Below are 17,809 nucleotides of genomic sequence, written 5' to 3' on the forward strand. Positions count from 1 at the left end.
GTATAGCATCGGTTGAAGGTCCTGCGCATTGAAGCGGTCTTGTTCAAACCTGTGCATGAAGATGTTGGCATATTGAAGTGTGAATTTAGTACTCGTGGCTGTTCAGTGTGTCTGGATGAAGACTGGTTGTCGAAGGTGAAGACGTTGTGGTCCAGGATGAAGCGGATGAGTTGTAAAATTGCATCTGGAGATTGGCGGTTATCGGCATTGAGTATTGACGCAGTTGCAGCAATACCATTGTCGTGAGGGATGCTGGTGCAGAGTGCCGAGACATCCATTGTGATGAGGAGTACTCCTGGTTCAACTGTTCCATCCCACCATCAGACTCACTATGGACTGTGCAGAGGGACCTGGGGGTCCTTGTGCACGAATCGCAAAAACTCAGCAGCAGGTGATCAAGAAGGTGAATGGAATGTTGGCCTTTATAGCGAGGGGGATAGAATATAAAAGCAGGGAGGTCTTGCTGCAACTGTACAAGGCACTGGTGAGGCTGCAACTGGAGTACTGTGTGCAGTTTTAGTCCCCTTATTTGCAAAAGGATATATTGGCCTTGGAGGGAGTACAGAGAAGGTTCACCAGACTGATACCGGAGATGAGGGGTTAGCTTATGAGGAGAGATTAAATAGACTGGGCCTGCACTCGTTGGCATTTAGAAGGCTGAGGGGGGATCTTATAGAGACTTACAAGATAAGGAAGGGCTAGATAGGGTAGAGGTAGAGAGATCCTTTCCACTTAGAAAGGAAACCAGAAGTAGAGGGCACAGCCTCAAAATATTGGAGGGGGGAGCCGGCAGGGCAGTTTAGAACAGAGTTGAGGGGGAACTTCTTCTCTGAGGGTGGTGAATCTCTGGAATGCTCTGCCCATTGAAGTGGTGGAGGCTACCTCGTTGAATATGTTTAAGTCATGGGTAGATAGATTTCTGATCAATAAGGGGATTACGGGTTATGGGGAGCAGGCGGGTAAGTGGAACTGATCCACTTCAGATCAGCCATGATCTTATTGAATGGCAGGGCCGGCTCAAAGGGCTAGATGGCCTACTCCTGCTCCTATTTCTTATGTTCTTATGACTACTCTCCGGAATCGGTTGCATCTCCATCAAGGACGGTCACCCCAGCACTTCACTGTACTGCAAGCCCACGGATAACGTCACAATGCTCCTTCTCCAGCTTCCACCCCCTACGGACAAGCCGTCCGTATACACAGGATCTGCTCAGATCAGGAGGATCACAACAGACGCCTCCAGACACTGAAAGATGCCCTCATATGACACTCAAATCATCGATCGACAGTTCTGACGCACCACAGCAAAAAAACCGCAGCGACCTCCTCAGAAGACAGACATGGGACATGGTGGACAGAGTACCCTTCATGGTCCAGTACTTTCCCAGAGCAGAGAAGCTATGACATCTTTTCTGGAGCCTTCAACGTGTCATTGATGAAGATAAACATCTCGTCAAGGCCATCCCACTTCTTTCCTTCAAACAACCATTGTCAGCAGCAGACTACTGAGCCTTCAGGAGAACAGTGTTCATGACACCACACAACCCTGCCACAGCAACCTCTGCAAGACGTGTCAGATCATTGACACGGCTGCCATCATCTCACTTGAGAACACGATCCACAGTACATACCCTTGCAACTCGGCCAACATTGTCTACCTGATAAGCTCGCTGCAGGAAAGGATGTCCCAAGGCATGGTACATTGGGGAGACTGCAGAAGCTACGACAATGGATGAATGAATACTACTCGACAATTAGCAGGCAAGAGTGTTCTCTTCCTGTTGGCGAACACTTCAGCAGTCATGGGCGTTTGGCCTCTGATCTTCGGGTAAGCGTTCTCCAAGGTGGCCTTCACGACACATGACAGCACAAAGTCGCTGAGCAGAGACTGATAGCCAAGTTCTGCGCATGAGGATGGCCTCAACCAGGATCTTGGATTCATGTCATATTATATGTAACTCCCACAACTTGCCTGGGCTTGCAAAATCTCACTAACTGGCTGGAGACAATACACATCTCTTTTAACCTGTGCTTAACCCTCTCTCCACTCATTGTACCTTTTAAGACTTGATTCCGTATAAAGACTCAATTTCCAACCATTATTTTGTAAATCGAGTTTGTCTTTTATATGCCCTTTTGTGAACAGAACTCCCACTCACCTGATGAAGGGGCAGCACTCTGAAAGCTAGTGGCTTGTGCTACCAAATAAACCTGGTGTTGTGAGACTTCTTATTATGACTTTTACACAGCGCTGCTCCTCCTGCTCTTCCTGCTCCCCTCTGCTTTCTGCCATTGCTGTGTTCTTGTATCCTCCTTTGGTCTAAGTAGCTGAAGAATGAACAAATAAAGATTACCTATGTGGAAGGTTCCTATTTACTTTTCCAGTGATAGACATTATCTTAACTTACTTGACTTTGTACAATTTTTTCTAATCTATCAAAATTAATTAGACCTTCTGGTCTGCATGGAAATGTCAATCTCAATTCTGGATTGCCTAATAGGTTATTGCTCCCGCTGTCGTGGAGCCTGTGTTTGCTTAGAAGCAAACACTTCTAAGATTGGTAATCTTACTATTTCATGTAAATTTTCCAAAATAGACAAAACATTTTCAACTCGTGCCTGTATTATTATTGGAAATCTGTCACACTGCCACTTTTCAAGTACTTGAAAAGCATTTCTAACATTTAGGAACTTCCTTTTGTAAAATGATTTTATTTCAAATACATGCTTAACAATTTCACTAATATGCCTTATTGGTCAGACCTGTATGGATAACATGGCAGGGCTATCAAATGTCAAGCTCCAAAGCAAAATTTATTTCTTTTTTTAATTAGTGACCTAGAACATTTTGATACCCCTCAGCAAGGAAGCGGATTTTAATAACAAGAAAGCAAAATGCTGGAGATGCTGGAATAGAAACAAGAAATGCTGGAAATACTCAACAGGTCGGGCAGCATCTGTGGAAACAGAGAAACATTTTGAGTCAACAATGACTCTTCTGAAGAAGTCATATTCGACTCGAAACATGAATCCGGTTTCTCACTCACCAGATCTGCTGGTTGTTTCTGGTATTTTATTTTCATAAGCAGTTTTTAATAACAATAATGTAGAAAATAATTGTCCTTTGATGTTACAGTTGACCTGAAAGGCTGATTAACCCATTGAAATGTTTACTTATCATCACTAGTCAATTTAATACCAGTCATTCACATTTCAACTTCCATGTGCAAGTTTCATTATTTGGTTCAGTGTAAATTCAAGGCGGCACAGTGGTTAGCACTGCTGCCTCACAGTGCCAGGGACCCGGGTTCAATTCTCAACTTGGGTCATTGTTTGGAGTTTGCACATTCTCCCTGTGTCTGCGTGCGTTTCCTCTAGGTACTTTGGTTTCTTCCCAAAGGTGTGCAGGTTAGGTGGATTGGCCATGCCAAATTGCCCCTTAGTGTCGGGGGAATAGCTTAAGGTAAATACGTGGGGTTATAGAAGTAGGGCCTGGGTGGGATTGTGGTTGGTGCTGACTCGATGAGCCGAACAGCCGCCTCCTGCACTGTAGGATTCTAAGATATTTTACTACCACCACATATAGGCTGAAATTTTCAGCCGTTCACACCAGTGAAATTCTCCGGTCCTCCTGCAATGAGATTTGACTGCGTGCCAAAATGAGGATAGTGAGTTCCTGCAACAGCAGTGAATGACTGGAAAGATCGGGCCATAATTTACAATGGGAACACACTTTTTGTTTTGAAGCAAATCTACCAGAAATTATTTTTGAATGACAAATCAATTAGGATTCAAAAATAACTATTCTAATTTCACAAATTAATCTGTGCAAATGTTTGGAAAGTTTATTTCCATTTGGCTTTTCTTAATTTATTGCAGAACTGTTTTTGCTTGCAATGGTGTGGTTTTATGTTATTTAAATGTTTTTAGGGCAAGGAGTGATTTGTGGGTTTTATTTAAAATAAAAAGAGGCTATAAGCCAAAGATTAACTTTACTGTAGAAAACTTTATTTTGGAATTTTCCTTGCCTGTTTTATTGCTGTAACATCAAAGGACAATTATTTTCTACATTATTGTTATTAAAAACTGCTTATGAAAATAAAATACCAGAAACAACCAGCAGATCTGGTGAGTGAGAAACCGGATTCATGTTTCGAGACGAATATGACTTCTTCAGAAGAGTCATTGTTGACTCAAAATGTTTCTCTGTTTCCACAGATGCTGCCCAACCTGTTGAGTATTTCCAGCATTTCTTGTTTCTATTCCAGCATCTCCAGCATTTTGCTTTCTTGTTATTAAAATCCGCTTCCTTGCTGAGGGGTATCAAAATGTTCTAGGTCACTAATTACAAAAAGAAATAAATTTTGCTTTGGAGCTTGACATTTGATAGCCCTGCCACGTTATCCATACAGGTCTGACCAATAAGGCATATTAGTGAAATTGTTAAGCATGTATTTGAAATAAAATCATTTTACAAAAGGAAGTTCCTAAATGTTAGAAATGCTTTTCAAGTACTTGAAAAGTGGCAGTGTGACAGATTTCCAATAATAATACAGGCACGAGTTAAAAATGTTTTGTCTATTTTGGAAAATTTACATGAAATAGTAAGATTACCAATCTTAGAAGTGTTTGCTTCATCTTTCCAAAGGTAAATTCTGTGTTGTATACTTCTGAATGTATGTTTGGTGGTATTAATGTCAATAATCAGATGAATTTTCATAATATGTGCCTCAATCTTTAGATTTATCTACATTTTAAAATAGTTAAGTGTGATGTTTTACATTTTGGGATAGTAAAAAGTTCTAATCAACATCACTAAGTGTAGTGATGGGGATTAATAAGGCCATTTAAAAAGTGAAACAAAGTACTGGAAACTTGTTGGAGGGTTAGATTTAAAGAACACAAATGGTGTTAAATTAACTTGTGCCTGTATTATTATGGGAAATTTGTCACACTGCCATTCTTTTCTCTTGCCCCCCTGCAAAGTATTTTGACATTATTAATGTAAGTGGTATTCTTTTTAATTTTGGATTCACTTTACTTGAGAAACTGGTGGTGCACCAAGTTGTAATGTATCTGTTGTGTCTCTGTATTGATCCATTTCATGAGGGTATTCAGCAGTAGTATTTATAAGTTTTTATCAAAGAGACTGGAGGAGTTAAAATCCAGAAAATAGGAACACGGTAGGGGTGAGAGATGGGAAACCTTGATTAAAAATCCTTGTTCAGGAAATTAATTTTGTTGCATTTATTCTACTCAGATAATTCCAAAGATGTACCAAGAAGTGACCAGGAAATTAATGGAAACATTTCAGATTATAAAGACTTTGGGGAAAAATCTGTCTATTCGTTTCGAAGAGAGCCCAGCTACTTTGAAATTCCAACGAAAGAATTTCAACAGCCGTCCAAGCCTCCAGACTGCGAGGTTCATGAAATTCCAACAAAGGATACAGATATAATACAGTCCCCTCGAGTTCAGAGTCATGCTTCTTTTACTATTGAATTTGATGACTGCACCCCAGGCAAAATTAAGATAAAGGATCATGTGACCAAATTTCCCTTGAGACAGCGGAAAGCTCAGCAGGTAGAAAAATTACCCGTACAAGGGGATGTACTATCAGCAGAGAATAAAGTTGTTGACTGGCTGGTTCAGAACGATCCGAGCCTGATGTTAAAAAGGCAAGCCCAAAGGGATGTATACAGCACCAAGAGTGATCACCAGATTCACATAAAGACTCTTAAAGGTATTGTATTTCTTATGTTGACCCTCTTTGGAGATTAAAATTCCATTTGTCTTGTTTTCAAATACCAACTGGAATTCAGTTTTTATAATAATTCATAATTTTTTTTAACTGAAAGTGGGCTACTCAATGACCACTCCGAGCACAGGTGTCCTCCTTAGTTGTCTGTGGTAACTTTGATAGAAACTTGGCAGAATCTGCAGAGAAGTTGCACAAATGGCTGTTCACGCTGTCCAATTTTTCTGCAAACCCTGCAGAATCCCTGTAGAATTTTGATTTATTATTGTCACATGTATTAGCATACAGTGAAAAGTATTATTTCTTGCACACAACACAGACAAAGCAAACTGTTCATAGAGAAGGAAAGGAGTGTGTGCAGAATGCAGTGTTACAGTCATAGCTAGGTTGTAAAGAAAGATCAACTTAACGCAAGGTAGGTCCATTCAAAAGTCTGACAGCAGGGAAGAAGCTGTTCTTAAGTCAGTTGGTAAGTGACCTCAGACTTTTGTATCTTTTTCCTGACAGAAAAAGGTGGAAGAGAGAATGTCTGGGGTGTGTGGGATCCTTAATTATACTGAGGCAGTGGGAAGTATAGATAGAGCCAATGGATGGGAGGTTGGTTTACGTGATGGATTGAGCTACGTTCATCATCTTCTGTAGGTTCTTGCGGTCTTGGGCAGAGCAGGAGCCATACCAAGCTGTGATGCAATCAGAAAGAATGCTTTCTATGGTACATCTGTAGAAGTTGATGAGAGTTGTAGCTGACATGCCAAATTTCCTTAGTTTTCTGAATAAGTAGAGGTGTTAGCGGGCTTTCTTAACTATAGTGTCGGCATGAGGGATCAAGACAGATTGGTGATCTGGGCACCTAAAAACTTGAAGATCTCGACCCTTTTCTACTTCGTCCCCGCTGACGTAGACAGGGGCATGTGCTTCTCGACGCTTCCTGAATTCTATGACAATCTCCTTTGATTTGTTGACACTGAGGGAAAGATTATTGTCACCACACCAGATTCTCTCTTTCATTCCTCTCTACCCCGTCTCATCATTGTTTGAGATCTGACCCACTACAGTGGTGTTGTCAGCAAACTTAAAAATCAAACTGGAGGGGAATTTGGCCACCCAGTCATGGATATATAACGAGTATAGTAAGGGACTGAGAACACAGCCTTGTGGGGCACCAGAGTTGAGGATGATCGTGGAGGATGTGTTGTTGCCTATCCTTACTGATTGTGGTCTGTGAGTTAGGAAGTTCAGGATCCAGTCGCAGAGGGAGGTGCCAAGGCCACAGTTTTTGGAGATGAGTTTCATGGGAATAATGGTGTTGAAGGCTGAGCTGTTGTCAACAAATAGGTGTCTTTGTTATCTCAGCGTTCCAGGGATGAGTACAGGGCCAGGAGATGGCGTCCGCTATGGACTTGTTGCAGCACTAGGCAAACTGTAGCGAATCCAGGTAGTTCGGGAGGCTGGAACTCATTCGTGTCATGATTAGCCCTTTGAAGCACTTCATGATGATGGATGTCAAAGCCACTGGACGATCATCATTAGGGCACGCTGCTTGGTTTTTCTTAGCTATCAGGATGATGGTCATCATCTTAAAACAGATAGGGATCTCAGATTGTTGTAAAGAGAGGTTGAAGATGTTTGCGAATAACCCTGCGAGCTGATCCAGACAGGATCTGAGTGCTCGTCTGGGTACCCCATCCGGGTCAGTCGCTTTTCGTGGGTTTACCTTTGATTTAAGCTGCTCTGACATCTGCAATAGTGACTGCAGATACAGGTTCATCCAGGGTGGAGGGCATGCTTTTGCTGACCTCTTGCTCAAAACAGGCATAGAATGCATTGAGCTCATCAGGGAGGGGTGTATTGGAGCTGGCAATTTTACATGCCTGCAGAAATGCAACTGCTATTTTTAGAAGAGAAATTTATCAAATTAGTTTTAAAAAGATACAAAGTCTAACACATTTTCCTAATGTTGTTGTTTAGTGGTAGTGGATTTGTTAGTCCAAAGTTAGTTTGTCAGGTATTAGTGGCTATTCTTAAATTAAAACACACGAAGAAAGTGGCTCGACAAGAAAATAGCACTTATGTGGATGTTCTGCAGCAGAGCAGGTGCACAATTTCTCACTCTGCAAAAAAGCTACAGTTGAGGCCAAATGTTACTAAGCCTGTTCTTATAGCATGTTAAATAAGGTAACTAGTGACTATCTGGGATTAGGGATTCAGATAGTCTCTGCTGTCCATACGATTGATAGTTGTTCTTGCTCAGTATTTAATTTAAATGTCCAAGAATTGCAACAGAAACCCAGCACCAAATATGAAACAAGTAGCATTTTTATTTGTCAGTTTGACTTTGTCTTCAGAAATCTTTCCTACCTTTTCCCCTTGTTTAGTCAAGTTTTTTTGGAGTATATTTAGTTATTTTAGCTGAATTATGCATTCCCAATAAAGTTGGCTCTGTAAGATCAATGCTTTTGAGTGATCAGATTCATCACAGAAGTGTGATAAATACGCTTGTCCCATAGAGAAAGCTATTTCAAGTCGAAAGTTGTATTTAATGTAAGTTCTGTTCAGCCAGTTGGATCTCCTGATAACAAATTCCTGATTTAAAACATTGTAATTGTTTATTGATTGTCATTTAGTCATTGGTCACTCTTGTCTAATATGGTACAAGGACAGAAGCATTATTTGGATTTAACAGAGCTTTTCATAGCCAGCTCTGAATCCTAATTAAATTGGTCTACTTTTAAACTGCTACCATATAGGGCACAAAATAGACCAAAAGATATAAGAGCAGAATTAGGCCATTTAGTCTGACAAATCTGGTCTGTCGAGTCTGCTCCGTTATTCAATCATGGCTGATATTTTTCTCATTCCCAATCTCCTGCCTTTCCCCATAACTCCTGATCCCCTTATTAATCAAGAACTTATCTATCTCTGTCTTAAAGACATTCAATGACCTGACCTCCACAGCCTTCTGCGGCGAAGAGTTCCGCAGATTCAGCGCTCTCCCTGGCTGAAGAAATTCCTCCTCATCTGTTTTAAAGGATCATCCCTTTAGCCTGAGGTTGTGCCCTCTGGTTTTAGTTTTCCTACGAGTGGAAACATCCTGTCAATCCAGGTATCACAGTATCCTGAAAGTTTCAGTAAGATCCCCTCTCATCCTCCTCAACTCCAACAAGTATAGACGCAGAATTTTCAACCATTCCCTCATACGGCAAGCTTTTCATTACAGGGATCATTCTTCTGAACCTCCTCTGGACCCTTTCCAAGGTCAGCACATCCTTCCTTACATATGAGGCCCAAAACTGCTCAGAATACTCCAAATGGAATCTGACCTGAGCCTTATCCAGCCTCAGAAGTACATCCCTGATACACCCATCATCGATTAATGACTGGAATAGAACATTCTTCAGGAATATGAAGAGGGGAGGAATTGCCAGACAATGAACCATTCTGCAGCCGACTGATTTTATCTTTTGCTTGACTTCTATTGACTGTTCATTGCAATAGCGTAGAATGCTCCTGTGTGACTACAATTGCCTGCTAGCCTTGTGTACCAAGGGCAGATAGATTGACTGGATAATTTGATAATTTACAAATTAATTTTAACGGAAATTAAAATAAAAATGATGGATTAATGGTAAGTGGTGTCTGAGATTCTGGGCACATGGTCACGTTCAACCTCGAGTGAGAACAATCGATAGAATCTCAGACCTGGAGAAGTGGTCAGTTTTGTGGCTGAAGGCTGTTGTGGTGAAGGAACTTTTTTTAAGAAAAGGCATCAAAAGTCACTTAAATGGAAGTGTTTGTGGGCTGTTGTGCTATTTATTTTATCCTTGTCAGATTCAGCTGTTTTCTGGGCAGAAACCTGGAGAAAATCTGCGTCTGAGTATATAGTGGAGGAGAATAATTGAAGAAAAAGGCACAATTCACAAAAGATTTATTTCTCAACATACTAGTTGTCTCACCCTTTTCCTTTTTGGGCTGTCATCTACACTGAATGTACATAAAATAATCCCTTTTCTTGTAGTCTTAGTAAGTTTCATTTTTGTAGCTGTTGTGATAGTGTACGAATGAAGCAGTGGCATGATGGGAAAAATGGTCAAGTACTTAGTATGAAATAAGGACAGCAGACCAAGCCATTTCAAAATGCCAGACACCTGTAAAACTGACTGACTCTGAACAAAGAAATGACTACGACCAGAGAAGACCAAATGCTTGGCCTCAGTCTGTTTTGATAAGGTTGACTTTGCACAGCATGAGTGAGACATGATTAACACCAGGAAAGCCTGCCTTAACAAGGTTGACTCCATATACCGCGAGATAACATACGAGACATTAGATAAGTTCGGGGAGGAGGGAGTCACAGAATTTGTTTATTACAGAAAACAAGGCATAAAGGATTCACAGAACCAAGGTCGGGGATGAGGGAATCACAGTTTGTTTTATTCGATGTACCACTGCTTGTATTACTAAAACCATGTAAGCTGATTTTAAAAAAGGTATAATTATTGAATTGATCCTTGTAGTCTTGGGCGCAGTCTTGGGATAGAATCAGCAGTTAGCGCGGACTGTTCTCTGTTTCCAAGATTCGGCTATGTACTGCATGCAGTTTTGTGATAATAAAAGCTTTTTTTTTTAAAGCAAACTAAGCTTTGCTATCACAACTCGGGAAACAAGAAATTCTCCAGTACAACACTGTTATAGTTTACTTTATTTAAGATTACTCACTTTCAAGTTGATTTATTATGAACTGAGGGTTTCCTTTTTATTTGAAAGGCAAAACATTTAAATCTATTAAAATATGTCCTTGTATTAATTGGAAATTGAATTGTTTTTCTGCACGTTTATTAGGTTGTAGACATGAAGATGGTACACAGAGTGACTCAGAGGATCAAGTTGCATCTAAGCAGCAAGAGAAAACAGACTCTCCTCTGGATTCCCACCCAGGGCAATTCAAGATTTGCAGTGATGAACCCAAACCATGTAAGCTCCCGCATGACCCACAAGATATGCCTGTGGGCCAACAAGCTTTTGTTATTGAATTCTTTGACGATCACCCTCGTAAACGTAGAGCACATTCTTTCACTCAAAGTGCAAATGCCATGCAGACTGATTCTTATGTCGCTCTTAGAGCTAAACTAGAAAAACGTAAAGGCATCTCAGCATGTGAAAAGGGCACGGTGCAGCAGACCCAATCTTTGGTGCAAGTGAACAAATCTACTATTAGTTCATCAGCACCCCAAAGGTCCAATTCACTAAAGAGAGAAAAGACCGAAGAGCGATTAAGCACTTCCTCTGCTTCAAGCTCCAAAGGTTTACTTCGGAGTTTTGGGAGTGTGGGACGAAAGAGCAAGCTCAGCCAGGAGTTTGCTGCTGAACTGCTAAAAGAAACTACAAAAATGATTACTGACGTAGAAAAATCTCCAGATGCTCTGCCTGTGACTGTTGCATGTGTGACAACGGCACCCACTGTACCAGAGGCACCACCACCACCACTTCTATCTTCCCCAACAACTTTAGCCAAACCAACCACCAAACCTGGTGATCCAGCAAAGCCAACTACTAAACAAGGGGATCAAGACAGTCTGAGTGATACAGGTACATACACCATTGAAACAGATACACAGGACAAAGAGGTTGAAGAAGCTCGTAAAATGATTGACCAGGTAAGAAGTGTAAATGCTAATAAATGTTTCTTCAAGGAAATATATGTACTGGCTTATTTGTAACAGAATATGTTAGAGTATATTTACACCAATGTAACTTTTATTCCTGGTTATCCTGTTGTGTGTTTTGGAATTGAGTGAAAGCATTTGGATGTTGGCATTTGTCATAAAACTCCATCTTCTGTAGCTTGATGATGTTGCACTTTGGTGATGTAACCAGTGAATGATACTACCTTTGGTCTATTTTTTAGACTCACCAGAGAAATCTGATCAATTGCCAGTTGTGCTGTACATCATACCAACTTACAAAATGGCTAGAAACTGCTTCAAGTTCATGGGGAGTGTGAGCACTTTGCTTTTTTTTGTTTGCTCACTGGATAGGAATAATGGTAGAAATGGAGAGGCTGATTGTGGACAAGTCCCCAGGACCGGATGGAATGCATTCGAGGGTTCTGAAAGAAATGGCGGAGGTGATAGTGGATGCCTTGGTGGTTATTTTCCAAACGTCACTGGATTCCGGGGAAGCGCCGGAAGATTGGAAAACGGCTAATGTTACGCCATTGTTTAAGAAGGGTGCCAGGCAAAAGGCAGGGAATTATAGGCTGGTTAGTTTAACGTCTGTTATAGGTAAAATGTTAGAATCCGCCATCAAGGAGGAAATAGCGAGGCATCTTGAGGGGAATTGCTTGATAGAGCAGACGCAGCACGGTTTCGTTAAAGGGAAGTCGTGTCTGACAGATTTACTGGAGTTCTATGAGGATGTGTCTAGGGCGGTGGATAGAGGAGAGCTGGTGGAAGTGGTCTTTCTAGATTTTCAGAAGGCGTTTGACAAAGTGCCTCACAAGAGGTTATTGCAGAAGGTCGAGGGACATGGAGTTGGGGGTAAGGTGTTAGCGTGGATAGAGGATTGGTTGTCAAATAGGAGGCAGAGAGTGGGGGTCAATGGGTGCTATTCGGATTGGCGGATGGTGACTAGTGGAGTGCCCCAGGGGTCGGTGCTGGGACCTCAGCTATTTATCATTTATAAAGATGATCTGGAGGAGGGAACCGAGTGTATGGTGTCAAAATTTGCTGATGACACCAAGATTGGTGGAAAGGCAAATTGTGCGGAGGGTGTGGAGAGTCTGCAGAAGGATCTAGATAGGCTGGGCGAATGGGCCAGGAAATGGCAAATGGAATTTAATGTTGGCAAGTGTGAGGTGGTCCACTTTGGTAGGAATAATGGTAGGAAGGATTATTACTTACGTGGCAAAAAACTGCAGCAGGCGACGGTGCAGAGGGACCTCGGGGTCCTTGTGCATGAGTCGCAAAAACCCAGCTTGCAGGTGCAGCAGGTGGTCAGGAAGGCGAATGGGATGCTGGCCTTCATCACGAGGGGGATTGAATATAAAAGTAGGGAGGTCTTGCTGCGGCTGTATAGGGCATTGGTGAGGCCGCAGCTGGAGTACTGTGTGCAGTTTTGGGCGCTGTACTTACGCAAGGATATTTTGGCCTTGGAGGGAGTGCAGAGGAGGTTTACTAGGCTGATGCCGGAGTTGAGGGGGTTGAGCTATGAGGAGAGGCTGAATAAATTAGGCTTGTACTCGTTAGAGTTTAGAAGAATGAGGGGAGATCTCATTGAGACGTATAAGATGATGAATGGGATGGATTGGATAGAGGTGGAGAGACTCTTCCCGCTCAGAAAGGACAGTAGGACTAGGGGGCACAGCCTCAAGATAAAGGGGGGGCGGTTTAGAACGGAGTTGAGGAAGAATTTCTTCACTCAAAGGGTGGTGAATCTCTGGAATTTTCTGCCCGTTGAAGTGGTGTAGGCTACCTCGCTAAATATTTTTAAGAAGCGGGTTGATGGGTTTTCGATATGAGAGGGGATTAAGACTTATGGGGAGAGGGTGGGAATGTGGAACTGAGCCACGACAGATCAGCCATGATCTTATTGAATGGCGGGGCAGGCTCGAAGGGCTAGTTGGCCTACTCCTGCTCCTATTTCTTGTGTTCTTATGTTCTTATACTTGGATTACCGATTTTTACCCTCAGTTCCAGATGGGCAGCATCCTTCAACTGCTGCAGTCCTTGTGGTTGTGGCACTTCCATAATAGTGTTGAGTAGAGAAGGCAGAGTTTTCTCTTGGCAATAATGAAACACAGATCATAATTTATTTGAGTCAGGATGATGTGTGCCACTTGGGTAACAGGCGATGATCCTGCTATCTCTGTGACTTCATACAGCAAAGCTAAACAGTGTCTGTCTGTCTACTATTTGTTCCACAAGAAGTTTAATTTGTTCTTGTTTTCAGCTGTGGAGTACACACCCAATTTTTAAATTTTGATTTTAAAACACCTCTCCCAAAAAAGCTGTACAAAAAAGAAAAATATTAAGATGAATATTGCTGTGAGATAATTTATCAGGCAGTGTAAGTGGAGTGGTGATTCATAACCAAGCATGAATGCAGAAAATTGGCAAGGTTTCTATTTCTGGTCATGTTTCATTATAGTGGGCTGAGTAATGCTGTTGTTTTATATCCTGAATGCAACAAGCCGAAAAAGTTACTTTAAAAGCAGTTGCAGCATCTTATCAAGACTGTAGTCCTGAATTATGCTTACAATGATGTTTCAAAACCCATGGCTATGATAACCATACAAGCCAAAATTTGCGAAAATATTCGTCTGCTGAACACAAAGTTAAACACAGTTAGCCACGTAATGCAAACTTTTCGATCAGCAGAGGAATAGTGGGTGCATGTCTGCGAACTTACTGGTGGATTGCCATTACACAGTAAAGTAATCCAGATAGGTATATTGTTTCTCTCTCCACAGGTGCTGCCAGATCTGCTGAATTTATCCAGTATTTTTCGTTATTACAGATTTCCAGTACCCACAGTATTTTGCCTTTATTTCAAAAGCAAGAAGATTGTTGGAAATGTTATGAAAATTTTAGCCACAGAACTTGAGACATTGTAAATTTTGAGACATGTAATTGCTGATTCTGAAACAGCTTGTTAGTCAGACTGGATGAGCATTTTATCATCTTTCCAATCTCAAGATGTTGCTCTGAGCAGTAACATGAGCATGTATTTCAATTTAAACTTTAAAGTCAATATTAAAGTAAATGATATGGACAGCTTACTAATTCACATTAATTTATTAATTTTAACCAGGTGTTTGGTGTTTTTGAATCACCGGACTTTTCTCGGATTAACGCTGAAATTTATAGACCTGTGATAAACGATGAAAGTTCTCCTACGCTACGGAATGAACATTGTGTGGGTAACAAGAGCACTAACACTTTTTACCAGCAAACACCTTCGTTACAGGCATATCACACAACTATTAGTGGCTCAGATACAGTGGCGCAGGTAATTGATAAAATCACTAATATTTAGTTTTTTTGATATCTAGCCATTATACTCATGGTTACTATGTAACAATTGGATAGGACAATGGCAATGATTTCAGATGTGGAGATGCTGGCATTGGACTGGGGTAAACACAGTAAGAAGTCTCACGACACCAGGTTAAAGCCCAACAGGTTTATTTGGCAGCAAAAGCCTCTAGCTTTCGGAGCCCTTGCTGCTCCTTCATCAGGTAATTGAGAGTTCTGTTCACAAACAGGGTATATAAAGACACAAACTCAATTTACAAAATAATGGCTGGAATGTGAGTCTTTACAGGTAATCACGTCTCAAAGGTACAGGCAACGTGAGTGGAGGGAGCATTAAGCACAGTTTAAAGAGATGTGTATTGTCTCCAGATAAGACAGTTAGAGAGATTTTAGAAGCCCAGGCAAGTTGTGGGGGTTACAGATAGTGTGACATGAATCCAGGATCCCGGTTCAGGCCATCCTCGTGTGCGAAACTTGGCTATCAGTCTCCGCTCAGCAACTCTGCACTGTCGTGTGTCGTGATGGTCACCTTGGAGAACGCTTACCCGAAGATCAGAGGCCGAATGCCCATGATCGCTGAAGTGTTCCCCAACAGGAAGAGAATGCTCTTGCCTGGTGATTGTCGAGCAATGTTCATTCATCGGCTGTCATAGTGTCTGCATGGATTCCCCAATGTGCCATGCTTCGGGACACCCTTTCCTACCTATGTCAGGTAGACAATGTTGGCTGAGTTGCAAGAGTATGTACCTGGTGGTTGGTATTATCACATGAGGGGACAGCGCCCATGTTGATGATCCGGTACATCTTACAGAGGTGCTGTGACAGAGTTCTGTGGTGTCATGGTCACTGTTGTCCTGAAAGCTGCGTAGTTTGCTGCCAACAATGGTCTGTTTTGAAGTTGTGCAGTAGCTTGAAGGCAAGAACTGGGGGTGTGGGGATGGCGTTGGCAAGATGTTCGTCTTCATCAATGACATGTTGAAGGCTCCGGAGAAGATACCGGACAACATGTCATTGATACTCTGTCCGCCGTGTTCCGTGTTTGTTTGTTTGTCTTCTGCGGTCGGTGAAGTTTTTCACCGTGGGGCATCGGAACTGTCGATGAGTGAGTTGAATGCCATATTCTGTTCTTATGAAGGCATCTTTCAGTGTCTGGAAGTGTCTGCTGTGATCCTCCTCATCTGAGTAGATCCTGTGTATACGGAGGGCTTGTTCATAGGGAGGGCCGTGTATATGGAGGGCTTGTCCATAGACCTCCTCAAGACATTTTCACTGCACAGGACCTTCAGTCGATGCTATACACTGATGACATTTTCTTCCTTTGGACTCATGGTGGACAATCATTGAAACAACTGTATGATGACATCATCAAGTTATATTCCACCATGGACTACTCTCTGGAATCAGTTGCGTTCAAGGACGCACGCATCTCCATCAAGGATGGTCACCTCAGCACTTCACTGTACTGCAAGCCTACTGATAACCTCACAATGCTCTGCTTCTCCAGCTTCCACTCTAAACATGTTAAAGAAGCCATCCCCTACGAACAAGCCCTCCGTATACACAGGATCTGCTCAGATGAGGAGGATTGCAACAGACACCTCTGGACACCGAAAGACGCCCTCATGAGAACAGGATATGGAGCTCGACTCATTGATTGACAGTTCTGAAGTGCCACAGTGGAAAAGCCGCACCGACCTCCTCTGAAGACAAACACGGCAGACAGAGTATCCTTTGTCGTCCAGCACTTTCCCGGAACGGAGAAGTGATGACATCTTCTCCAGAGCCTTCAGCACGTCATTGAAGACGAACATCTCGCCAACGCCATCCCCACACCCCCACTTCTTGCCTTCAAACAACTGCACAACCTCAAACAGACCATTGTTGGCAGCAAACTATCCAGCCTTCAGGAGAACACAACACTGTCACAGCAACCTCTGCAAGACATGCCGGATCATCGGCACGGATGCCATCATCTCGCATGAGAACACCATCCACCAGGTACACGGTACATACTCTTGCAATTCGGCCAACGTTGATACACTGTAGGAAAGGATGTCCCGAGGCATGGTACATTGCGGATGAATGAACGCTGCTCGACAATCACCAAGCAAGAGTGTTCTCTTCCTGTTGGAGAACGTTTCAGCAGTCATGGGCATTTGGCCTCTGATCTTCAAGTAAGCGTTCTCCAAGGTGGCCTTCACGACACACAACAGTGCAGATTCGCTGAGTAGAGACTGATATCCAAGTTCCGCACACGTGAGGACGGCATCAACCAGGACCTTGGGTTTATGTCACACTATCTGTAACCCCCACAACTTGCCTGGTCTTCTAAAATCTCTCTAACTGTCCTGTCTGGAGACAATACACATCTCCTTTCAACTGTGCTTAACACTCTGTCCACTCACGTTTGTCTGTACTTTTGAGACTTGATTACCTGTAAAAACTCGCATTCTATCCATTGTTTTGTAAATTGAGTTTGTGTCTTTATATGCCCTGTTTGTGAACAGAACTCCCACTCACCTGACAAACGAGCAGCAAGCACTCCAAAAGCTAGTGGCTTTTGTGCCAAATAAACCTGTTGGAATTTAACCTGGTGTTGTGAGACTACTTACATTGATTTCAGAGTCATTGTATCAATCCACCTATAGCATGGCAAATGTATGCCCTATTGTAAATATTTACTATGTTTACAGAATGCTGTTATTATGAAAGGGTGTTGTTAGGCTTGAGCATTGGGCTGTCTGGACAACACTTGTTCCTCAATTCTGACCATCAAAATACATTTATCACATTTACTGTATTTGGAATCCTCTGTGATAATTGAAAGGCTGTTTGCTTACGAAATAACAGCAGCCAACATTTACATTGGCCTTTAATGTAGAACACGATCTCAAGGTACACCATAAAAATACAATTAACAAGAAAATAAAAGCTTTCTGGGAGAGTTGGATTTTAAGGGTTTTCTTGGTGGAAGGGCAGAGAGGGGTTTAGGGAGGGAATTCCAGAACTGGATCTGCAT

At 42.2% G+C, this 17,809-nt stretch overlaps 1 protein-coding gene across 6 annotated transcripts in view; it reads left to right on the plus strand.

Moving 5' to 3' along the window:
• cep170ba (centrosomal protein 170Ba) overlaps positions 1-17,809 on the plus strand; it is a 91,207-nt gene that overhangs the window by 37,424 nt on the left and 35,974 nt on the right. For all 6 annotated transcript variants that reach the window (XM_080202621.1, XM_080202620.1, XM_080202624.1 and 3 more), the window contains exons 8-10: positions 5,261-5,743; positions 10,598-11,412; positions 14,567-14,764. In XM_080202621.1, coding sequence (XP_080058747.1) covers positions 5,261-5,743; positions 10,598-11,412; positions 14,567-14,764 — 1,496 coding nt within the window. The remainder of the gene's footprint in view (positions 1-5,260; positions 5,744-10,597; positions 11,413-14,566; positions 14,765-17,809) is intronic.

The sequence above is a fragment of the Carcharhinus amblyrhynchos genome, chromosome 14, assembly GCF_965287045.1.
Source record: "Carcharhinus amblyrhynchos chromosome 14, sCarAmb.v2.hapA, whole genome shotgun sequence".
Lineage (NCBI taxonomy): Eukaryota > Metazoa > Chordata > Chondrichthyes > Carcharhiniformes > Carcharhinidae > Carcharhinus > Carcharhinus amblyrhynchos.